At 37.0% G+C, this 26,575-nt stretch overlaps 1 protein-coding gene across 2 annotated transcripts in view; it reads right to left on the reverse strand.

Moving 5' to 3' along the window:
* Window positions 1-7,080: 7,080 nt before the first annotated feature.
* BMP5 (bone morphogenetic protein 5) overlaps window positions 7,081-26,575 on the reverse strand; it is a 55,552-nt gene continuing 36,057 nt past the window's right edge. For both annotated transcript variants that reach the window (XM_058836882.1, XM_058836883.1), the window contains 4 exons: window positions 21,002-21,199; window positions 14,978-15,054; window positions 13,003-13,113; window positions 7,081-9,378 (listed from right to left, as the gene is read on the reverse strand). In XM_058836882.1, the coding sequence (XP_058692865.1) occupies window positions 9,229-9,378; window positions 13,003-13,113; window positions 14,978-15,054; window positions 21,002-21,199 (536 nt within the window). In that variant the 3' untranslated portion in view covers window positions 7,081-9,228. The remainder of the gene's footprint in view (window positions 9,379-13,002; window positions 13,114-14,977; window positions 15,055-21,001; window positions 21,200-26,575) is intronic.

A 26,575-nucleotide genomic window follows, 5' to 3' on the forward strand; every position in this document is an offset into this window, starting at 1 on the left:
CAAAGCCTAATTAATTTCACTTGTCCTTTATTAATGCATGTCAAATTCATGAAGATATGGAATACTTATTTTCCAAAGTTTCATTGTGAACCAATGATAGAAGCGGGGAAGCAACCCAGAACTTTTAAGCCCATCTCACTTTCTTGAACCAAGGAAACTTCTGACTCTGGTTTTGCACCCTTTAAACTGTATTTGAATTTTTAATAATTTATATGAAATAAACTAGATACGTGACTTTAAATATTAGTCTCCTGCCTTTCCAACATTAATTGACTAAATTGCTTTGATAGTCAGCTGACAGTCACTCTTGTGTTTTCTTTGCTGTCCAGATGGAAATGAGAAGAAAAGACCCTGTATTAGAACACAGCCAAGAGTTTAAATGTGTCTGATATGAAAAATGCAATTTCCTCTTGCAAAATCTATCCAAAAATTTTTAGTAATTTGCAGATCTACATCTTTGTGCATAAACAAAGGTTAAATAAGGTTAAAACCTTAATAGCTGGGCTGCATTTATACTGTAGTAGACTCCTCAAAACATCTAGCATACAGTCGTGACCTTGGAAGAGACTGAGAATGCAAGTGCCGTCAGTGGTCCTTACAAAAAGCTGAGTCAGCATCAAAAATGTCAGCAGAACACTTTCTGTTTTAATTTAATTCTCTCAACATTTTCATTGGAAATGTGTGTACATTTCAACATTGGGCTGCCAATGTTCAGGAATTCCCAGCTCTGCACAGATGATTGCACTGTATGGTTAACCACTTCACTGCATGCTCTGGAGCAGAAAGCAGGGGAGCAGCCACCTTTCACAGAGGTAGGACCCTCAGAGTTGCAATGAACCAAGGATAAAAATACTCAGAAGTACTCCTGACAGGACATTAGTCAGAAGATGGTGCTATTATAACAGAACTTTTAAGGCAGCTGAATGTCCGTGGGAAAATGCAAGAGAAAGTAAACCCTAAGTGGAAATTAAAAGCTGATTTCAAAGCGAGCTGATGCTCTGCATCTCACTGAATACACCTCACAGAAGTGTAGTCACTAGAACACCCTTTAATTCTGCACCTAGGCTTGCTTGCATCAAGGGGGAAATGCGCAGGAAAACACACTTTAAATTGCCATTCACAAACTTTTGCACAGTCATTTGGATCTTAGCTCATTTCAGTGACCCTAAAATTACCAACAACATTTATATGTATTTCTACCCTGCATAGTGTGTTTCCATGTCGATATGTGTGTTCTGACTGAGCTGCTGCTGGTATTGCAAAAAACCTGGAAATAAACAATAATACAATTTCATGGCCTCTAGAGCATTATTACCTTAAATATCTACATAGAACTGTTTTGTGTCATATAGAAATTGCTTTGAAAGCACTTCCTTTTGTCTTTATATAGGGAAAAAATGGAGTTTGCACAGCTCTTCTTAAACAGAATACTTAATTTTCTGCAGTGTGAAAAAATTGCATTGTGACTGTGAAGGAGAAAAAGCTGATGTTGATGGGAAAATGAGGAAACAAATACATAACTACTAAAATTCTGGTTGCAAGTAAATGAGCATAGTAATTGCCTACACAACAAATGTGTAGGTGATTAGAAATGCATGACATTAGAGCAGTCCACAGGAAAGCTAATTGTTGTAATTGATATGACTGATGTGGATTCTGTAGTCTTTGGGAAATGACAAAAGATTATAAAGGCAAAACCACTAATTAGAAAAGACCACAGATTTGTTTTACTGTCTGACAGAGATCTCTTCCTTGCTTGAAAAGCCATAGTGTTGTTCTTAATATCTAGACTATAATTAATGTACACGAAGAAAACCAAACTGGGGACATGTATTCTCATCATGATCCAAATACATTAATGGAAGGGGTTACCACTCCTGGCTGCACACCAGTGCCCTTCTGAAGAATGTTATTGTATTGAGTAAACTTCTAGTGGAATAACCTGTTAAAAAAATTGCAAAAATCATCTGTGAGATGAAACAACTTGATAGCCTGGCATTGCTTGAAAATTCAAGCAGACTTCTCTCCTGGAAGGCTGATAGTGCTTAGAGTCAGGGCAGTGCCATGTAACTAATGACTGCAAGGAGAATTATATAAGAGCTGTATATCATGTTTAGTTAGCTAATTAAAACAATTTAAATATGTACGTTTCACATGATTTCTGCCTTAACAATTATTATTTGGCTCATTTCTTACAGGTTTTTTTAACAGCGAAGGTCAGCTAAGGGAAAAGATTCAGAGGAATGAGAGGAAAACACTGTAGGAAATATTTTGCAATTATCTATTCTTAGCTATTAGTTACTTAGCTATTCTAGAGTAAATCCAGAGGAACACTGCTGCTTCTGCTGCAGCATGTATTTACATCATGGGAAAAACCAAGAGAATGGGAAAAGAGACAGTCAGTGGAAATGGGGTGTAACATGATTGAAGAGAGGGGTCAAATTCTTTCCTGCCAAAAATGAGCAAACCTCTGTGAAAATGTCAGTGAAGCTTCACTCAGAAATGTCAGGAGAAATTTTAGCCAGAGTGGGAATTTCACAATGAATATGTTTCTGTTTTTTTGAAATAGAGCCATATCTTTAAGCACTTTTATGATTAAATGCAAGAATTTTCAGTGCACCATTCTATGAGACACTTTTCCTGTTTCCTTGCCCGCCAGCCCCTGTGTCTGTGCTGTGTTAGAGAAGGGAACCCTGCAGCTTCCAGGCTCCTTTCCACAAATGTGGGCTGCTGTCTCCTCACTGAGTACGTCAGTGCCCTGCAGCCACAGCCCCTGCCAGGCTGATGGGGCTTCTGCCAGATGTCAGCACAGTCCTGGCTTCTCTGCCCCAATGACCACTTCTACAGTGCTGGTGTGAGCTCTGGAGATCTGCAAGGATCTCTTACAATACTTTTTGAAAACTGCTTTCATGGCTGTTTTTCAAACTTCTAACTAAAGTTTGGGAACTTCCACATGCAGTTCAATTCAGAAGCATGAAATTAATTTCCCGTAATTTTAAGTTATCTTCAGCTCTATTTTGTTGTAGATGAGTCAGACGAAAGAGTAAAAGAATCAGGCCTTATTTAGAAGGAGAAGAAATCTGAGAATTAGGAAGTTAATTGTATTCTGGCATGAGTATCATTCTCATTACCTCACTGTCCAATATGGGTAAACAGAAAGAATCAGAAATATGTTTACAGGTATTTCCAGGGCACTATTAATTTTGATAGATTTTGTATGTACACCAGTACATCTGAGTATATGGATCTGGCCCTTGGTTATATGTCCTGAGGTACACAATGTAGGTCCTGCTAATTAGAAACTCTTAAATTTTCACTAAACTAGAAGATTTCAAAACATGAAATATTCTCAGGCTCAGTAGTTTGCCAAAAGCTCTTTCCTTTACGTGGAATAGAATTAGCTATATATAATTCAATTTTAAGACCTGTAATAAATTAGGGAGTTTTGTTTCTTGCTAAATGCACAAATCCTTTTCACAGACAGATTTCATGGAACCCTACGCACTTGCCTATGTGTTTTTGTCCACAAGAATTCATACCAAGATAGCAAACCAAGAAAATTCCAAATGCATGCAAAAATGAAAAAAAAGAAAAAAAAGAAAAAAAAAAAAAAAAAAGCAAAAGCAAAAATCTTTCTCAAAGTTTCACATCCCAGTTAAACAAGTAACTGACTTGGCAGGTCTTGTCTTTGTTCTGTCCCTGCAGTACAGCCTAGGAAAGAGCACTCCCGGTGGGACCTGTTAGTCTTGAATAATAAAACAGATAACATGCTGAGAAGGCTGAAAAGAGCCATTGCAGAGGTTAAGGGAGAAACACTAATTTTGGATAGGAATCCCAGTAGTGGATGTAAAATTTGCCCAAATAAAAGGGAACACACGTTCTTGTGGCCTTACAGCTCAGCAACCAAGAAAATAACTGGGTATGAGAAGCTTTATTTTCCAATTAGATCAGTTTAGGGAGTTTGATATATGTGCTGCATTTCTCCCCCATGTCTTGTCCAACTTTTGGTCTCTCTGAAGTCAAGTAGCTCCAGGTTCAAGCCTGGACTTCTCTGTCAAAGAATTTTTGGAGGCAGAGATGCCAGAAAGATCCCCCACAAAGTTTTCTCCTTACAATTTAGTCAAAGACCTTTCTCATTTTCACTCGTTTCTGCTCGTAAGTCAGATTTAAACCCAGAAGAGACCAGGACAAGTTTTACAGAGAAGATCTGCTTCCGTATCTCTGCTTCAATATTATTCTCTGAGAGCTGTTCCCTAGAAAATATGTTGCTCTCACATCTCCAGCCAACATCTGGCCTGAGAACCCCTGCTACACAGATATGAACACAGTCCCAGTCTTAACGCATTGCTGAACTTCCCACTGAGGAGGAGGAAAATGTAAGAAAAGGGAGGGATGTTACACTGCCTTCAACTCTACCCATACAGATTTATGACCCTGTTGAAAAGGTGCTCCAAGATCTGCTGCAAGATAATCTTTGTTGGTTCCCTAGAAGTAGCTTTTAAATACAGCCGCTCCCACATTGGAAAGGTGTGGTCTACATTCTGTACACAAGTAACCCTGAAAATACAAAAATATTTTGTAAATGCAAAGTATACATCCTGGTAACCCCCAAGACTGCCTGTCTTTCCTTAAAGTTATGAGCTGCATGGGCAGAAGTGCCAAGTGTATGCATCACTCACCAAGAGTGTGCAACAGGGTTTAGAGCACTGGGACATTGGAGGCCTAGTTGTCTTCCCTATACTGCCTCTCTTCTTCTCTCCTCTTTGTCAAGCCTCTCCACTTTCCTGTACATGTAAAGTTTAGCAATACTAATAACACATATTTCTATTGTAAAGCATTAACATCTGCTAAAGCAATGAAAATATTCATTCATATTATTAAGAATAATCGGAGGTGCCTATTGGAAGCAAAAATGTACAGGAAGAGAACAGAAAGCATTTAGCTGGAAATATAGCAGTTGGGAGAAGTGTCTGTGTCATGTGCTGTAAATGTGGAGAACAGAATACAAAAGGCCCATTTAATTCGCAAGAGATTCACAACCCCTCATATACCACATTTGATGCTGATTTATTTGAATTAAGATGGCAAGAAAACCTCCTCTCACTGTTTTTTGTTGCATTTTTAGTTTAGTTTTGTTTTTAATCAAGCTCTTGCTCAATTGCTGTGAGTAAGAATTCAGTAACACATTGTAAATCACATTTTGCAAGTTCTGTGACTTCAGATGAGATAGTAAAAGATAATGTTGTATAATTCACATGTGGCTTTGTCATTCAGGCACCACATGTCAGATTCTCCCTTTACACAGCTGAATGTGTGAGTAAAAAAGCAGAAGAGACTGGAAATAACATAATTTTAAGGTCCTGGTAATTAGAATGCTTTGGTTATTGCTGAAACACTTCAGTCTTATGAGTACAAGCCCAAGCCATTTTTTTAACAATCTTTGAGTAAAATTCAATTTATCATGAAACTTTTCCAAAAGAGGAATTGACGAAAAAGCCCAAAAAACAACCAACCAAAACAAAACAGATGAAGCACATAGTCAGCAATCAAACCTTTCCCAGTAAATGGTAGAGAAAATTATATTCCAAAGCAAAAGTGTGACATCCCAGCACAATAACAGAAGGTTCCTCAAAGCTTCACATACAAAATAAACATCTGAGTTAAACTTTTTCAACAAAGTAATGTTATTTTTAAGGTGTCAGGGATTGTCACTGGCTACAGTTGCTCAAACAAGGTCGAAGCAGAGTCACCGTCCTAAACCTACTCTGTAGTCTTTGGAGAGAAATAGGTGAATTGCAATCCAAAAAAGCAACGTTTCTATGTGGTCCCTAAGAGAGTCGCAGTTAAGGTGTCTACAGCATAGGTGTAACTCACACTACTCATGGATCTGCTGTTTACCAAAATGAGGCCCTTAGTGGCCTGACAATTGACTCACATCATAATATAAAGACTAAGTACTGTTTTATAGTTTTATACATCCCAGTATGCAAAACAAACATCTGTGCTCTCATGTGCAGCAAGGAAAGGCCTGGCTTCTTGTTCCTAAAGATAGCCAAACTCTTCATGTGGCTTCATTCTCACTACCTACCCAATCACTCACACAAATGCATATCCACCTGAACAGCCTACTGCAGAAGGAGGAGTCATGGCATTGTTGAGGGCATGCCAGTCTGAACAGCCTTTCAGATAGATGCACAGCTGAACGAAGTATGATCATCATTTTTTTTGAAGACATGCTCACCAACAACTCTCCAAGATGTCTCCAGGTGGGTTTTGCACTGATCCAATGTATTGCTATATGCTGTCAGCTACCAGACAGCTTTATAACACTAATTCTGGGTTTTTTGGCTTTTCAACGCTTGAGGTTCCAGTTGTTAAGGATGTTGAAACATTAAACAGCTTGCAAAAGAGCAAAGCTCTTGTGCCCTAAATGATAATGGAATAGTCTTCATAACTAGAGAAATGGCTATAGCTACAGATAAGGGTAAATTTTCATATAATTATGTACACATTGTATTAAATATAAGTGTGTATATATTATGCATAAATATATATTAATTAACAGGTATTTGATAGGAAGAAGAAAAAGTACAAAAAGTCTTGCATTAGTTGTTACTACTGAAAAAAAGCTTAACGGAATATGTTTACATGAAAATATGCCTACATTTACTTCTCCAGAGCATGCAGAAAGTTTGGTGCCAGTATCCCTTATTGCAAACAGAGGAATGTCCAGCTATGGGTTTATTAGGAATTTTAGAAACCATTTTTACTTTCTAGTGCATTTTGAGTAGAATACTAGCACTTGGATGTATGATTTGAAGGTATGATTTTTATTACTAATTTTTATTAGTAGTGTAGGTGGTTCACCATCTGCTGTTTAAGAAGCAACAAAATAAGAGTAATTTTGCAAAATGTCTGTACTAAAAATGAATTATAACAAAATCTGTCCGTAACCATTGATGATCTCCTGCTCTTCCTTTTAAAAGGACTCATCAAGTAAGTGTCATTTTGTCACATGTCTAAGAAGCAAAGCCACAGCAGAGGAAAACATTATTACACGTTTATTATGTCTCAAAATATAGAAATATATTCCAACAGCATATTTTAAAGAATAATATAACAATAATCTTCAGCTTCTTAGTCTCAAAATGGTACACCATTATTTAAAAATATATTACTTAATGTACCCAAAATTTAGGATTCATCAAATTCTATTTAGAATAAATTGAGCTCAAAAAAGCATATTCACCTACCCAATTTATACAAAAAACCAGTATTTTTTTGAAGACAACAGAGGAGTTTAACTTTTCTGAAATGGTAATTCAGATGCAGACCTTTATTCCTAGACATTATTGTACATTAACTGCAACTAAATGTAGATACATAGGTAATGCCAGTATAAAATACAGATGGCAGTGTAAAATGGAACACTTCTATTAAGGGAAAAGAGTTCTCAAGGCTGAAATCAGAACTGGTAATATTTTTTTTTTTTTTTAAATTGAATGTATGCATAGAAAGTATTTATGTATTACTTCAATAGCAAGATAAAATAAATTAGTTTCTGCAAAAATGGCAGCTGCCTATTCACATGCATACACACAGTCACACACATGCTGATTTTATCAGTTTGTAATCATCTGAGTTTGCTGAGATGTTTTAAATAACCAGAGAAGTCAGAGTTTACATGAATAGACTGTCTAAGAAGAAACTTATAAATCCTATCCATTTTTTAGCAACTCTTTGCGAATGGTTTAAAGGAAGCATTATTAATGAAGGCACTTCATGATAAAAGCATATGTTATAATTAGCCATGTAATAGAGAGAAAAACATTTCTATTTTCCCATTTTCATAACATTGAAACAAAGGGGTGCCCAAAGACATTAAGTGTAATTAACTAAAAATAAACCTCTGTAGTGGTGATGGGAATGGTAATTTGTAATTGGTTATGTAATTGACAGCCAAAGGATTTAACTTGAGGCCAAAGTCTAGTGGGACTAAAAAGTTATTTAAATGGATTTAAGAACTATTAAAGTTACAATAGTTAATGTAACTAAAAGGAAAAATATCCCATATTGAGTCTCATTATTTAAACCAACCCCCACCTGAATGAAAAGCAGATGGGACTGCAAGTAGGTTGCAAGTTACCCAGAATCTTCTTATGAAAATTGTTTTTTATCTTTTCCTGAAAATAGCCACTGCCAGGGATAAGATTTTTGGTTTAAAAAGTGACAACTGCTGCACCCCCTGTGTCTTCCCTTGCGCACTCATAAAACACATCCAAAATGGGACCTAAATAAAGCAAAGCCCTTCCATACCCTGTATTCTGTATACTTTGTGTATATAGTAACTTCTGTATGTAATGGGAAGGCTTGTGTGGATTTTTTGTTTGATTTTGGCTTGTTTTATACTATTATAAAAATACCTGCCAGAGCAGTGTCATAGATAATAGAGTGATATCATTTGAGGTAAGAATGTTGTCATTCAATTTTTAGCGTTAACTTGCAAAGTCATAGGCAGAGACAAGAGTCTCTCTACACAGAATTTCTGAAACCTGAATTTTCTTCTACAAACTTTGCAGCTCACAAGCCAAAAACTAACATACTCCTCCAGTTACACTCAACTTGTTAAAGAAAATAGTTATAACAATTATGTGCAATTTTTTCACTTCTATTTTTTCATCTTAAGCACTGTTCAACATTTCACTTTTCCTAATGGAGCAAAACTTCTAAAGGAAAAAATATGTTTAGCTGAGCAGTTTTGTTTAGTTTTTTTTCCTCCTGTGCCTTTTTCTAAATAAATACCTTGCCACAGTTTTCATTGGCATAATATGAACAAATGCATTTTAGTTCCTCTAAAAATACAAAGCAGTTTCAGAAGTTCTGGAGTTTCTATCTTAAAAAAAATTCTATACAAAAAGGTTTTATTTAACAATATTGAAATGGGATAAAGCAGATTTCAGTATGGTCAATTGAAAAAATTAATTTGTGAACTTCTACTGCTTAGTGAGGTGACCCATTAAATAAATGGTTCTGAAATTTTGCTCATACAAAAGAAACTATATACTTTTAAATAAATAAAAGCTACTATATACATTATACTGTACAATTAAACAAGAGACGACATGAAATGGAATAAATTTCGGCCTGCCTTTTCATCAGCAATGCTCGTATCTTGATTTTATTACAATTTTGAATAAAACCCTCTGCTTTGGATTATTTTTTTTTATTTTAGTGGCAGCCACATGAACGCACCACCATATTTCTGTATTTTTTTAGAATAACATTGGAACTGTCATCAAAGTAGAGCACGGAGATTGCGTTCAGTTTTGTTGGTGCACAGCATGGCTTTGGTACATGATCGGGGAACATCAAGTGAACCTGAAAGACAGATAAATACATAGCTCATATATCAAACAGAGAGGTGCAAGGACAATGTCAGTGCAAAACATGTCTTTGCAATTCAGCAGGGGCTGTGGTCACAAATTTTCCTCGGTTAGCAACTTTAAAGTACAGCTTACCTCCAGCACATTTTTCTGATTTCAATTGCACGGGCAGAGTTATACAATAAAAGCAGATGGAGAGATAAATGAGAAGCGGCCAAGACAGGAAGTTTGGTTTCAGATGAAATTTAAAGAATTGGAGTTAGACAGCTGCTCAGGAAAACATTTAAACATATTGTCTGTACCATCTTTGCTGAGGGCAGGGCATAACATGAGGCAAAGGCTCAAGCCCCAGGTCTCACCAGGACCCCAGCATGTGCTAAAATGCTTTCCTGTGTTGGGGGCTCAGTGTGGAGGAAAATCTATTGCAGACAGCAAAGGTAGTGTAAGCAAAGCCCCATAATGGAGCTGTTTTCAGGCTGTGAAATGGTAAGATGTGGGGTCTCAGACAGTATGAGTGCATTTTAAGGTCTTATCTAGGTATCAGTGGATCCAATTCTACTTCCACTGGAATAAAAATCAGTTCATAAGTTGGTTGCCAGCTGGACAGAGTATTTGGGGCAGAGACTGAGGCACAGAAGTCTTTATGTTCACCAGGCTGAAATATATCAATGAAAGGTTAAACAGAAAGAAAAAAGTTTTGAAAAGTGTCCCAGAACAACCAAGATCTAATGGAAAGAAAATGGGGGAAATACAAGTTCTTTGTACTTGAAAGAAGATTGAATGTAATATTCTACACATGCTGAAGACTTGGAAACTGGGGAGGCCAGAGAAGAGGGAATTGTAATAGAGAGAGAGATTATTAAGGCATGGATGAAGACTTCAGCAGTAATAGGTTTTGTTTGTATGTTAAGTCTTTGCAAATCTGTTAGAGCCATCTGTCTTGCAGTGATATAAACCCAGAGCCTTTGGCAGACAACAGAGAACAGTCTATCAGGAAACGATTTTTACATAACAGTTACCAAGAGAAGGTCTTTTGAAATGAGCAATAATAAATCCTGAAGTAGCTGTTTTGTAACAGTTTAGACACATTTAAAAACTATTTAACAAATGAATAGCAAAGCACTGGAGAAAAAAGTGACTGTGCCTGACCTGGGCAGATATTTGTCCAGCTATAAATCCTGGTCCCACCAGCCCCTGCCACCCCTGATGGAAGATCTGTGGCCCCGTGATCTTTCACAACCTTTTCAAATATTTGCCCCAAATTCAGTGCAAGCCAATCTGATGATCCATTGCCTTGCATGACCAGGAAGTCAATGCTACCCCTGTGCCTGTTCTGAGGGTGATGCAGGAGAGGAGAAGGAAGTTTATAGAGCCCATTAAATGCACCCTGTCTTTTATTTATATGCATCTGTATTGTCTGTTTGCCTGAGTTCAGTTGCAGAAAAAATGAGAGAGAGTGAGTCACTGGCCTGTATTTCTCCTATTCATTTTCCAATAGAAAATAAAAAAGAATCAGTAAAGTTTGGAGGGGTACCAAGGAACAATCACTTCCCAACCCAAAGAACAGGCTTTTTTAGAATGGTGTAATCACTGTGGCCAGGAGGTGACTGCATTTGGATTAGGGTGGAGCGTATGAATAATTGCTTCCCAAGCCATCCCCATATGCACACCTTGTGTAAATCTGAATTTTGTATAATTTAAACCAGAAAGCATCCAACTACTGTTATCTCATCTAATTTATGTACAGCTAAAATTTAATTGGCCTCATGATTTTTTTGGCTGCACTGAATGCATGTACAGTACATGCAAAGGGAGACACACAATTCCAAAATGGCCATAAAAAGAGGAAAAATTAAGTATCCAATTAAAAAAAAACAGACAAACTACACACATTCCTTAACAATGGGAAAATAACCATTTTTGCACTGGGAAGACACACAAGAGAAAGTAGCACTGAGCCAACTCTTATTTAACAGTCCATAATTGCAGGAGGGAACTCTAACCTGGGGATCTCAGTGATATTGGCAATTTTCTGGACAATGTTTGCATAATACTATACTGTTGCTTTGCTGACCTACTTCTTTTCAGCTCAGGACTGTAGATATGCTTGTTCTTCATTGTCTTCTAAGAATACTGCTATATTCCTTGCCAACTGGCATTTTCTGTTCCCTTTCACCTGAACTCCTTAACACACTTGTACTTATTTTCAGGCTCTGACATTTTCCCTTCTTTTTGTAAATCTTCCTGACTGGAATTCTAGTATAGAGGAATAATGTTGCATTGATGACTGGACTTTGAGAAGGTAACTGAAAAATTGAATGGAAAGGAAAAGGTCTCTCTCATGTAGAAATACTTGGCAATTTTCACAAACAGAACTTGTTTTCTATCAGAAAGAAATCAAATTTTATTTTTGTTTGTTTGATTGCTTGGTTTTGGGTTGTTTTTTGGTGTGCGGTTTAGATTTGAGGGGGATGTTTGGACCAGTATTCCAGGTAACACCTCCACCCATTTCTCAAGGGGGAAAGGGTTTTCAGGCCCAGATTTTAATGTGAAAATAAAAGAAAAACATGATTATCCTTGGACAGACTCATCAGCATAATCTGATGGTCAGGATACCTTACCATTATCAGTTTAACTCAAACAGAACCTTATTCCATGTTTCTCTGATCTATGTTGAGTGCCTTGAACTTTCCAGAAACTAACTGGGGATGACAACCCTTTCCTGTTCTCATTTGGTGCTGGGACTCCCTCCTTGTGTATTACCTTTCATTCCTCTCCTGCTCAATCATTCTGCTAATACCAGTGCTATTCAGAGCCAGCTCTTCAGCTGACAGGTGAAAAATCAGGTTTTGACCAGACTGACCAGACTTTGGCCTCACAGCATTAAATTTAGTCATAGTCTGAAGGTCATGATTTCTGTAGCTGAACACTGCTGGGGTAGAGGAGGCCTAGCCAGCTGCCTCAACTAAGATCATCTTTTTGGCTGCTCCAGCTGAGGCACAGGACTAACATAAGAATTAGCAGAGGCAGAAAGCTGGCTGCAAATCCCCTTTTACATGTACCAGGCAGAGCAACAGATCCAAACACACTTATTTTTAAATTGCATTTGTAAGCCAGGCATGACTGAACACAATTTCTTACATGCAAATGCATCTGTTTGCAAAGCTTCCCATTAAATTACAGTGTAAGAATCTCTGCCAACAGCTGACAACAGAGGTCCACGGAGTGGCCAAGTGTCATCATTTCTGGAAGGTAAAACATATAGATGTTAACACTGAGCTTCAATAAGCTGCAAAAACTCTTGGAAGTCAGAGCAGGGGGCCCCTTTGGTTCCTGTCTACACAATTCTCCAGCAATATAACACATTCTTCTCATGTGCTATTGCATTTGAAATGGAGGGGAAACCTACCACACAGGCCACTCCAAGCAGTTCATCCTCTCTCCAACAAAATCACTAAAGCAGGTTCTGATATGAGTTATGATTTACCCAGAAACAGTCAAAATTAAGTAGTGGTAAAGAGAAGGTAGTAGAGGTAGTAGAAGTAAACAGAAGAGCAAACTCTGAGCAAAGACACAAGGAACCGCAGCATAGGCAGCTATAACACAGTCAGAGGCATACCAGAGTCTGAACAATGGCATGGTTTGTTGCATTCATGTGGGCATTGAGGGGGAAAGAACACTCTCCATCACAGTAAAATGCAGCATAGCCCTCCGGTGCAATAATCCAGTCCTAAAACAAGAACAAATAAATCCACTCAGTATATTTTCACACTCATGGAATTTATAATTATATCAAACTAAGACTTGCTCAATGACAAAATGAACTTCATAAAGTGGCATGTGAAATGATTGGGTTTGTTTTTTTTAAAAAGTGCTTGTTTTATTCATGCAAAATTGAGATGAAAATTAATTAAACCTAAATATCTGTACTGAATACCAACTAATGAAGCTATAAAGCAGATTAAAGATTAAAATATATTTGTAGAATACTTTTCCTTCACTAAAAATCTTGAGCCCTTCTTAGTGCAACAAAAGTAACTAAAATGCATTCTCTTCCTTCAGCATACTCAATACTATTAACGGTATTATTGTGTGAGACTGAGCTTTGATAGTGATTACCTGTTGGCATGTCAATGAATCATATATTTTCAGTATTTCGAGCAACACAGCATGGGCAAAAGACCACAAGAAGGAAAATATTTAAAAATGCTAATGAAAGCTCTGTGTTTAGTTTGCTGAGTTCCTCCTCTGCCAGGTAATGAAGGTGCTGCAGGGAGGACAGAGAGGATCATGTAGCTACTTCTTGGGATTTGTATCTTTTTTTTGGTGTCCTATTTCACTCTGTGTTTCACTGGTCAAATATTGTACAGTGTAGCTCTGGCTTTCCAGATGAAATTTTTAATTCTTACAGTAGTCTTTGTACAAAAAAATAGATTTGCTTTTTTCTTTGACTACTGTGGCCACTATGGCCACTGACCTGTGAGCCTAGCACACCTTGGAGCGTATCAGAATTTACTGATAAAAAAATAAGCAAACAAAAAAAACCCTGTTGATATCTGAAAAAAACCCCAGTAATCAAGAGACAATGGCTCACTTTTTCAGTGGCCTGAGTTCAATACCACAAGCCTGCTCTGTGGCTCTGGACAGGATAATTATGCTTTGCAGACTTGGGAAAACAGCCTCTGCCTACTTCTTCAGGCTGCTGTGGGGATAAATATACTACAAACTGTCAGGCAGGATAATGAGGCCATGTGAGAATCTGAGTTAGATACATAAAGGATGAGCTGTCACTAAAGAGATAGCATAATTTTTCTCCTCATAGACTTGTTCCGCTCCTGGAGAGTTGTTTTAAAATAATTCAGAGAACTGTGAAATGCACAGACAACTATCCCTGAGTTCTTAGCTACATATGCAATAGTTATAGATTGCTGAAGGCCTTCTTGTTCTTTCTTTATAGATATTTCCTTGCTTTCTGGGAAAAAACCATAGACTGATCTCTATTTTCTTTTCCCATATTCTCTATTTTCTTCGCACTGCCTCTGACTGCATGACCTTTTACTGCAAGTACATTATATTTTTGTTACTGTGTGGCAGGATGACTTTTCCTCAGAAATTATATGAAATTAGCTATGGTATCATAAAGATCACTGAGCAGTGATCCAAGATTTATTTCCCATAGGACCCTACCCCAGTGAAATCTCTGACCTGCAGCAGACAGCACTGAACAATGGAGGTTTAAATCTGAACTAGTGAAAATTTTAAATGTTTCAGCACTTGGTGTGGGGATTTTGGTTTCATTTACTGCAGATTCACTTCTCTCTTGAGCAATAGTTTAAATGTATCTTTATGTGAAGGAATCCAAATAATAAAGCTGCTAATATATGCAATATTTGTGAGAGAAGAGCTAAAAAAGGTGAAGTCATAGTGATAGAAATACTGATAAGGATTTATTACAAAATGCATTTAAAGAATTTGTCTTTCATCATTGGAATATCAATTTCCCTAAAGAAAACAGAGTGTAAATAATGGGGGACTTGAAAATAGATTGTCCCAGTTTGAACTGTTAGGAAAGAGTAAATAATTTATAATCTTACCTGCCATCCTAAGTCTCGGAAACTCACATAAAGTTCATGTTTCTTACATGCTTGTTTTTGCTCACTTGTGTTATAATCTACAGGAAGTAAATAACATTAATAAATTATTTGGAAGCATTGCTAGGACTGACAAGTTTAGCTATTTTTGAGATCCTTACCAAGCTGTACAAAGGAAAGGAAAACCATACTGTCATTTATATTCCTAGGGTTAGTTGTAAAGGCAATGTAAACCTGGAAATAAAGAATCAGTACAGTCAGACTGACACAATCTCTGTACACTGGCAAAATAATGCATACAGCATTAGGGGAAACAGGTTTACAAGATGTTTATTTGCTGGCTAGCTGGGTAGCACATCTGATAATATCCACACAGGTAATCAAAGAGGACAAGTGAGAGAGCCTGATCCAAAATATGGGGAAATTGTCTGTAGGTTGACATGGTTTAATTGCCAGGTAAAGAAGGTAGCCCAATTCAAAAGATGAATTAGCAACAATAAAAAATGTCCTGAAACAAGGGCCAAAAATCTCTTAGTTAAACAGATAGTGGCACATATTATACTTCTTCATTTTTGCCATATATTCTAGAAATATTCATGACTTGACGATCCTTAGTTGCTAATACTATACTAGTAGACTGACAGGTGATTTTTAAAGAGCTGGAAGCTCACTGTCAGAGGTGTGTCAGGATAAAAGGACACCAAGAACCTTCTATACATGCTTCTCCAAGACAACCTTACTCCTGGAGAAATTCTAGTACTTGTTCCTTACTACTCCTAAGTAACAGGAAAGGATGGAAACAGGGTCATGCCTTCATCACATTAAGCCCCAAAGTTGGGGGCTAGTCAGCTTGGACAATAGAACAGAATGTGTTCTCTGGAAGTTCGCAGAGGATATGAGATCTGGGAGGACAGCTCCATCATCCAAGCTACCAATAAAAGATTGGACTGAACCAGATCCAGAAGAGACTCAAAAAGCGTCATTCAAAATACAGAGACAAATTTTTTCTCTCATTGGTAACATGCTCTTTGAATAGGCTTATTCTTTATTTTTTAAACAATCTGTGTACCTTCTTTCTATTGAATACACATGGGTCCAATATGACTCCCATACTGTGTCAAAAGCTGTCCACAAGTCATGGTATGTCCATTTCCAATACTGAATAAGCATCAGGGATGTTACCCTAGGCTTTCTATGATGCCTCAGATCCTCATGGTTTTTAAAGGCAAACACTGTGTTCTTTTCTATGGTGTGTTCCTAACCCTTCAAAGACAGTCATTAATGGATCTCCACATATAGCTGGTTATGTGTAGCCATCTCAGATACTCTTAGTTGTCCCAGGGCATGCAGGGTCAAAATATACACCCACATCTCATGAGATATCTCTGGTTTCTTGGAGTAGTAACTGGAAGCCAGGCAGGATGCCCTAAGACATCACAATTTTTTAAAAAATCTATATGCCTTTAATACAACCAAAATCCCTGGGTGCTTGAATTGTGCTTGTGCTGACTTGTCTATAATAATCTAATGGGTTTTGCACACACTCTAGAAGTACAGTAAAGGTAGTTGAAAGTAAAGGGATTTTAAAAAAACGGTTCACTGATCACTCTTCACAAGGATCTATACATTCATTTTCACTGATGTCAGTGTTAATAGGTGGCGAATATGGAGCTTTTCTGTCTCAGGTATTAGAGGGAATTTAAAATTCATAGAATACTAGTCACTTTGCAAAAAACTGACTGAGAAATGTGGAAAAGATGCACATGAAAAAGTCAGGAAAGTCCTTATATGGTTTTTAATAGCACCCAAGCAGGTAAGAAAACAATAGATGGAGATAGTGTTGTTGCCAGCGTTCTCTGCGGTGACATTTTCATATTCAAGAACATGTGCAGAAGTTTTAGGGCCACGAACAGTTAAAGGCAAAAATCTGAATAATACATATGTAAGTCATTGCACAGATATCATCATTGTTGTGATATTCTGACTCATTTCAATATAGGTTCAAATGATGTGTGGTCACACTAGAACACCTGATAAAATGGCCAGCGTGTACAGACTGTAAGCCACCTAACCCATTCACCTACAAAGAAAGTGAGACTCAGGAAAGTCTGAATTCCTTCCTTGAATTCTATCTTTCATGTAAGACAAATGTTGTATGTAATATAATGTTTTATGTAAGTATTAAATGTGACATTTAAAATAAGATCTGGTGCTAATGTTTCAATTTCACACACTATAGCTTCAAGGCCGATATGCTTATTCTGTCAAGAATCAAAACCATAGGCTATTGTGATTGAGAAAACATTGTTCCTCAGCTATTCAGGGACTGCAGTGGGAATCTAAACCCCTACCCAGCAGAAAGAGCTGTGGAAGTAGGTTAATAAAAGATATATATATAAGAAATTTCATGAGGTTTTTTTTTTTTTTCCAGGGGAAATAAAGACATAAAAATGTATTTATACATACTATTACAATATACTTTATTTTGACTCAGTTAGCGTAACATCAACCAATAGCATACAGAAAACATAGCCTTAAGTATTGTTTTCTGGTTTTATCTCCATAAGAACAAAAATTTTGCAGCTTTGTTTTTTAGTTTCCTGGTGTAAGTCACCATTCAGTATTTAAATGTAGATATTTTCTAGTGCCCAATTTCAATTATATTACAATTATATTGTAATTCTTTTTAGACAATGCTAAAAAAATTAAAATTAAGCCAGATATTTTTTTAGGAGAGAGTTATGTGACATACTTTGTAAACAACTTGCCTGGTTTTGGTTTGGTTTGGGGCTTTAATTATTTTTTTTTCTATCTACAGTTTGACAAAAATAAAACTGGGTAAATAAAGAAGGGTTTAATCCTCTGTGCATAGCAGGCAGGTAGAGCCTGAATGCTAAGCTTTATTCTGTCTGTCTCTTTCATTGACATCATCTTCTCTTGAATTTCTTAGCAACACAGGGATGATGACCCCAACTCTGTCAACAATTTCACAGGTGTTATAATAATTGACACATAAGATTTTATTTTCTTCATATTGTGATAGTCTATATGACAGAATCACAGAAAATTGGAAGTGACCTTAAAGATCATCTACTTCGAATTCCCCTGCCAGGGGCAGGGACTCCCCTCAGTTTCCACTTGACCAAGTCTCCTACAACCTAAACCATTCTATGATCTTGTGAAACTTCATGAATAATTAAAAAAAATTTCTTGTCCTTTGGAAGAGCTGAGCTGTCCAGTGGAACTTTCCTTTTGACATGCTGAGAACACAGTAAAGCTAATCGCTGAAATCCAAGGACTTAAAAAATAAGAAGGGAAAAAGAAGAAGGCAAAATACAAAAAGCAAGAGGCAAAAGAAAGATGACAATAGGCAAGAGCAAACGGAAACGGGAGGGAAAAAAGAGAAAGAAAAAAGAAAAGGGGAAAAAAGAAGGAGAAAATGAAAAAAGAGGAAGAAGGAAGTGAAGACATGATTGTGTTAAAAGTGAGACACGTACAGAGAGAGAAATATCAAAAGTCTGTCATACATGAATGTCAGCATACCTATCTGAGTCTGGCTACATTACCTCCGGCTATGTAAGTAGCATTTTTCACTGTCAGTGTCTGGCTTAGATGCTGTAGATACAAGATCATGGAAGAAGCTTAGAAACAGAAGAGCTAAATCACACAACTATCTTAGCCCGTCACTGTGTCAGGTGCTTGTATCAAGGAGTGAATGAGAATTGAATATAGTCTATTGGCATTCTTCCATGAGAAAGTTGATGGGAAAAAATCTTTGGTTGTTTTCCCAAAAACTTTTGTGTTTAAATATGAATATGTGAATTATACTTTTGAAGTTTTGCTCATTACTGAAGCTGTAGAGAACTTGGACAATCAGCCTTTTTCACAAACCTAAAGGGATGCAGTATATCCCCGAGATCCTGGTGCTGGAAAAGAGAAGAAAAGAGCATAGCTTCTCTCTGATAGCAGGCTCTCTACATGGAGGGACTATATTCTGAAAAGACTCAGAGATCAGAGAAATAAGAATATGTTCTGTTCTCTGTGTCTTTTTCACACGCTGGTGACATCTGGATAGAATCCGTGCATTGCCTTTGTAGCCTTCAGCGTGGTCATCCACAGTATTTCATGACTGTTGTTGCAGTAGTTATTAAAAGTGTTCTGTATCACCCATGGTGGGAAAATCCAGTGAACGATCATTAATGACACCCAAATGAAAGATGTTTGTTTATTTGGGACATGGGCATTGATGAGGTAAATTGCAGGGCAGGAGCAAGGGATGTGGATTGCCATGGTGCAGGAGCTACACCTCCAAGCAGTTTTGCCACGGAGGATGCTGCTATGTGAAGCTGTGGTCACTCACATACCTTCAACTTTGCCATCTTTTCCAGCCTGCCTGTATCCTGCTGCCTCCTTCTCCAGGCAATGGTCAGTGCCTCTGATTTTAATGCAATTGCATGTGCAATTGCTTCTTAACCTGGTCTTGTTTTAACAGTATGATTTTCTTGAACTGCAACCTCTTTTGAAAGAGATCTGCTATGGATCAACATATGTAGTGATGTACTCTATGCTTATGTAGACCTTAAAGAGATTAGGAGATAATTTGTTTCATAATGCACATTTCACTAGAGATATTCTGATTTGTCTTGTTTTACCAGAGGTCTGAAGCACAACTGGATGCACAGATAAGGCTTAAAGACAGCTTTCAACTGAGCTTACTGACAGCTGTCCCTGAGGTAATTCTTATGTCAATGTAACTTGCCAGCAGGTGATAAGGTTTTGTTTTCTCCCAGGTTAAACCAGCAAGGAGCTTGTGTTTGGCTTTCCTGCTATAATCAATGAGGCTTAAGAAATCTGTTCAATTCTCATTTTTTCATGCACTAGACATGTAGGATTCAGTGTGAAAGTGTGATATTTATATTTAGCTATCTTGTGTGTACCATGTACTTAGGCACACACTCTTCACTCAAAGTAATGTGATTCTCAAAATTAGCAGACTTTCCAGGGACTATGAAAAAATATTTAAACAATTTCTTTGATTTCTTTAGAAATTCAGCAGTATTTTTTTGTTGTTATCGTAAAATTATGCTTCTGCAAAAGGTCTGGTAAAGGCTTTGTATTAATGCAAATGTATTGCATTAGAGTAGTCTCTAGTCTGCCTCTGTCAAGATTCTGAAACAGATATAAGTAATGCATATTAGTAATAACACTTCTCCTCAAATAGGTGAGCCCCACCACAAGGCTAAATTCCTTCCACAAAATACTGATTTGCTTCCTTGTAAATATCCAGGGGATTTAAGAACAGCACTTACATTAAGGTTTTGATATGTTGTTATTAAATCTGTCATGCTTCTAGAAAGAAACACTTTCATACCCTTTTCCCAAAAAGGAGAAATGTTTGTTCAAAAGTGAGAATATATAGAAAGTGACTTTGCCTTCAGCTGAAAGGATTGTTTCAGGAAAAAATGGAACAAAATTTCTCCAGGCTCTAAAGAGATTAAGGACATTGTCATGTGCATTATTGTCAGTACCTTTCAGGTAAGGACCAAATTCATTCCATAGAGGAATACATTTTATATTCACATCATTACTTGTCAGCTGGTCTGAACTTCTAAACAGTTTATGATTTTTCAGACTGGTTAAGCTTCCTCATTTCCAGTACTGAGATTTTTATGTTACATCTCGGCTTCCTAGACAAGTAGTAGGGGTGCAACCATTTTCTTTACCTCTATTTTTTACTTATGCATAGCAAAGACATCATCATGAGTAGGCCTAGGTTCAAGCTCAGACACAGCCTTTCTTAAACTAGTTGTTCATTTCACCCTCCTGTGGCCCACAATACATTTAACTGATCTGACTCACAGGAGGTAGATCACACCCAGGGCCAACATAACAAAAGAGGAGTGGGAACATGGTTTCTGTCAGTTCAGCAAGTGAGCAGCACCTTTTTGAGCTGTTGTGACTGCATTGCATTTGAGCAGGTGCCCATACCTCCTATGAAAAGAATAGTACATCATAGCTCCATCTTACCCCCAACACTTGGCATCCTAGAGGACTCCTGTTGACTACTGGATTTGTTGCGGTTCTGATTTTTCCTTTTGTTGTTGGCTGCTCGGACAGAGCGGAAAAGCACTTCACTTGCCTTGAAGAATGCAACCATGAATGGTTGCTTTGACTGAGGCCCATGTCTTCCAACCAGGCCAGCAGATTTAACATTGATACTTCGACCTAAAAGCAATGGAAATTGTAAATTAAAAGGTGAACTTGTGTCCCTCCCAAAGCCACAGCAGGAGGTCAGTTGCTGACTGAATCCTGAATAGCAAGGAATTTGCTTCAATCCTGAATTTACAGGATTAGGAATCCTATTCACATTTTGTTGAGCAGAATTTAAAAGACAGAAAGCTCAACAATTTACAAAAGTTCCAACAGCTTTACAGGTACAATTTCTTATTGCATAAAATTGCAGTCTCTGTGTACTATATATCTTATTCATTACAGAAGTGTTTTAATTCAGTCTCATGCATACATCTATAGCACTGAAAAATAAATAAACCCCAATAAAGCCTTTTTTATATAGAAAATATAATGTAATGCGGTCTTCTAATTTTGCATAGTTTCAGTGGGATGTGGAAGCTTATACCCCCAAAGCAAACCAGTAGCAAATAGAAGTGTAGAAAATAAATATAATTCTGCTTTAAAAATAAATATTGTCCAGTGTTACTCAAACTGATGTTCATTCACCACTAAAGGTAGGAAGCCATTCAGTTGTTCAAGAGAAGAGAGTTTGAAATATGTGTATTATTGACTCTGGTTCTGTTCCCAGGGGATGTGCATATTTCTTTAAAATATTTGTTCAGTCAGGACTGTGTGGTAACCTCACTATATTATGTGGTCTAAACCTCACTGAAAGAAAGGAAAGCAAATCAAGTCACTGAAACTGCATCAGTGACATTTTAGCAAATAAACCCTCACTCTTAACAGAATTTATTTTGGCAGCATAAACACTTTTGTGCGTACGTGTATTATGCAGAGCCCTTCAACCGTCAGAAAATGAGACAGTGTCATGTGAAGCTGTGCAGCTGTGCAGGGTGGGGACACAGAGGTCCTTTAAACGGGAAGGTATGGGCACTGGCACTGCGCGCCGGGCGGCATCGGGGCGCCTCAGGATTCTTCTAAACCCACTGGAAAATTTGTTACGTGGGCAACGAAGGAGCATCTGCCTCACAAATGTATAATGCTGTTAACACAATCACCCTGAAAAAGAACTTGAAAACAAGGATAGGAGTAAACCTTATAGAAATCAGCATATAGGTTTCTTTTTCAAACACAAACTTACAGTGGCTGCATGCCAGAGTCTATATTTCTTAAAAAAACTCTATCACTGGCGTAAATGAAAGAGGCAGTTTGATTTGTGGTTAAAGTAGTTTCCATTCTACTTCCACTGTAACAAATGTATTAATTCAGCTCAGACTTCCTCCTTCTGGCAGCCTTTTTGCAGTAAAAAGAGAAATTAGAAGTTCCAGCCAAATACCATACCTTGAACTGACCCACTTCAATACATAAACACTTTTACAACATGTTTATTCAGGTGTAGCACTTTAAATTGGTTTAAGATGTTTCCAGTGACAGAGAGCCCAGCAAAGGCAAGAGAAGAACTGAGAAAGTTAGCAGTTATGGAGCAGAGTAATTGGCAACATATTCTGAACAATTTTGATAATTACTTTTTTGACTGCAAGGGAAAAATATATTTGTTGAAGCTTCTGATTTCATTTTAAATGCCTTCTTAGTCTTGTGTTTTTTTAATTCTTCTTTTCATGTGTTTGAGTTACTATTAAATAATTCAGTAACATTAATTTCTATATGTTCCAATCTTCTGTTGCAAGTCAGATATGAAAAACTGTACACACTATTCTCTATTCATAACAACATGGACAAGCTAGCTTCTTACCACAAAGTTCCACATTTCCCTTCCTTTCTAGAGGGAATATTTTTACTATTTTTCTTTATTTTTCGTTCCAATGACTTTGAGAATTTTAATTTTATCTGTAAAATATTAATGCTTTACTGGTGGACATTTTAAGAATACTATTAGATTTATATATTGAGAACTGTAAAGGTGTCTGAAGCTTTTCTGAATTTAAATATAGGTTCTCTGAATTTACAATGGTGGATATTGTGTGCGAAGAAAAATATCCTTCAAACCAATGTGAACTCCCTTTAAAATAACTTTTAATATTATTAAGTTTCCTCTGGGTTTCCTTTAGACTTCAGCAATAAGATGGCTATTAAGATTCCACAAGTTAAGGCTTACTTGGTTATCCAGGGTATAGAGATATACTATAAAAAATTAATCCTGTAACCCACAGCCTTTTTACACAGAGAAACAGCTTATGTGACTATATTCCTTTATGTGCTTGATCTTCTGAGCAGCCAGCATAAGATTTTAGGACTCATTTGTTCAACTCATGCATGGTATATACACTGGATCTTCTTCTAGTGAAGAGGAAAACTTTCATTGACTCCTGTGGCTATATCATTAAACTTTTCTCTCTCAGTTTATCATATACCTTAGCTTAACTGCAACTTTCAGAAGACGAAGCAATCAAAATATACACTGCCCTTGAGACGCTATATTTCTTCTGAGGAGGATCTCTGTTCTGTTTGGTTTGGAAATTCAAACTACATATGTTGTCTCCATTTTAGCTTGCTCCTTTTCAAAAGAAAGTTTTCATTTACAGAACTTCTATTATCCTTTATTAAAAAAAAAAAAAAAGAAGAAGAAAGAAAAAAAATAAAAAAAATTTGTGTACATGTGGGATTTGCTTTCAGTCTAAAAGGCATTGCCCCTTCTTAAACAGGAGGTATTTCAAAGCATTCTGCCTCTGAAAAGCACCAAGCTTTCTGCCACAGCAGTAACTCCACTGTGTGCACCATGGTCTTGCTAGGTAGTCCTTATTTTTGTTTGTAGTGTCAATTTCAGAATACCTTAAAAAAAATAAAATGAATCTATCCTGAATTCCCCCTTGTAGCAAAAAGCATTCATGGGCTTCATTTTTGTAAGTGTTTTTAATCTATCATTTATTGTAAGTATTGAGAAAACTCTTGGCTTCAATGACAATTGAAAATCCAGGTCTCCAAGGCATGTAGTTGTTCCATACTGTGGCACTATAGCAATACTTTCTAAAGTCAACTGAATGACTCAGGCTGACCTGCTTAACTACACTTGGAGCTTCAGCCAGATGAAACTCATAAAACCAAAACAGCAAGGTTTGTCTTTCTGCTTCTCTTGATCATCTCTGAACAATGTTGTCAAGCATTCTGAAAAATGGGTTTGGTTTTGTCCTTCCATCATATGTTTAATTCTGAGGATTTCAAAGAATTTCTTCAGATTGCAGAAGAAAAGAACGTGCAAGCAACCAGCAATCTGCTAATGCCTGCTCCACTGAACTTGGCCACTGCAACTGCCCCTGCACCTAGAAAAAAAGCCCAAAATAGATGGATTTACTCTGTGCAATGATAGTCCAGATCCTTTGTGTTCTTCACATTCTGGCATGCACTTCTCATAGTGCTCAGACGATTAATTATCTCTTCTGCATACTGGCAGGTATATTTGGAGACTAAGACTTATTTAAAGCATTATGTTTCAAATTTGCTGAACTCCTTAGTCCTTATTCATAGGATTCAGAGACTTTGGCAAGACATATTTGTTTGACTTGGCATTTAAACTTCTTTTTGGCTTTTATGCTATTTGATAGTAAAGTGCCCTTAGCTGTTTGCATAATAGCTTGCATGGAAGTTTGGGTTTGACTGACTGAACTGAATGAATACTATTTGCCTTTTCACATTCTCTCCCCTTATAATAAAGGAATCGCTGCTGCAAAAATAACTGTGAAGTACAGCTTACGAAAAGGTCCTGTCTCAACAATCCTGACAATTTTGTGCTTTTTGTTTTTTCACCCACAGAACAGGAATAGCACTCGGGATGATAACTGCAGAGCTATTTGCTGTGTCACTATGTCTGCTTCAGTGCTGTCACCTGCAGTCACATCATACAGTTCTTCTTGTGAACTGATCAAGTTCCATCTTAAAAGTTCATTTCCCCCCCAGCTGCTCCAAATGGAAATGCAAGAGCCCTTCAAGCTTTCAATAACAATCTGTCTTGCAGTCTTGACCTGGAGACATACCCTTGTTTTTCATAACATTCAGAAAGCTGACTTTTTCTGAGACTGCCAGTGTGTATGCCAATGACAGTAGGATCTGTGCCTTGGCTTTTTCTCCTCAGAGATATATATTTTAAGTAAAATATTGATCAGACACTTATTTTGCAAGAGCTTTCAGTCATTATGCATCCTAGCCAGATTTACACTGGCAACACAGCACAATGAGTAATTCCAAAATCCATTATTTTGTCCTGAGTCATCAGCCTGCACCAAACCACTCATTTTGTTATGAAAAACAAGAACTTATTTACTTTCAAAAGTGTTCAAGAAGTCACAAAACACGTTTTACAGATTAACCACTACTGCTAGGTCACAGTAGTTATTTTGGTAATAATTTTACATATTTATACTTAGAAATGTACTTAGGAATGAAAGATGTAGTGATTCTGGGAATTCATTTCAACACAGTTTGCTGAAAAAAAAATTAGAATTCCAATGCCACACCTATGGTTTCCTTCATTTGGGGAGTGAAATTTGAAATGAGGTTTGGGAAAAGCCTTTTAAAGAAAGATCCTGAGCATCCAGGGTCCAATAACATTTAATATTTGAGAAAAAGAAAAGCCCATAGGCTCTGACTATGAAAGCTCACACAGTAGTTTTCAAAATTAGAAAGAAACTTTTGTGGTTTCTCATGCTGAACAGTACTCTTGAGACCAATGGGATTTGAAACAAAAAAATTGAGGTAGAGCTTAGCTACATAAAATTATTTTTAAAAGAACAAGAGAAAAGCTAATAACAGCGATGTGATGGTCCTTATATAACACATTCTCACACTCCAACTCTACAGTATTTTTTATTGTCTCTATTGTATTAGCGACATAAACTGTTGTGCAGACTTTTCCTTTGGTGGACACATTTATCTATAACAACATAAAATATACTTTTGAGACAAGCTTTATGTGTTTTATTAACTCTTCTTCTCCCTGGAGGCTTTAAGGAATTCTGACAAATGGGTGGTCTTAGATGTTCTGCTCTGCCTTTCCTAGGTTTCACAGCTTTAGGCAGGACAAGATTAATCTATTCTTTGTCAAATCTTACATTTAGTTGTTTTTACTCTGTTCATTTGAAGGAATTTTGGGTATCTTTTTGTGCTAATTTTGGTATTCATAAAGCTCTTGAAGAAAGCACTTGGGAACACATAAGGAACCCTGATATGCTGTATACTATGGCAGTACTATATATGCTTACACAAAAAATCAGATGTAATTATACACAAAAATGCTCTGTAAGTATGTGATTTATCCTTTCAAGTTAATGCACTTAAACTGTGAGTGGCTTGTGGGAGTCCTGGGACTTTTCTGCACCATTAAAAAATGTGTTCAGGAAGACAATAAAAGGAGAGATTAGATTAATTGGTCATCCACCAAAGAATAAAATGGATAAA

This window comes from Poecile atricapillus, chromosome 3 (genome assembly GCF_030490865.1).
Source record: "Poecile atricapillus isolate bPoeAtr1 chromosome 3, bPoeAtr1.hap1, whole genome shotgun sequence".
NCBI lineage: Eukaryota > Metazoa > Chordata > Aves > Passeriformes > Paridae > Poecile > Poecile atricapillus.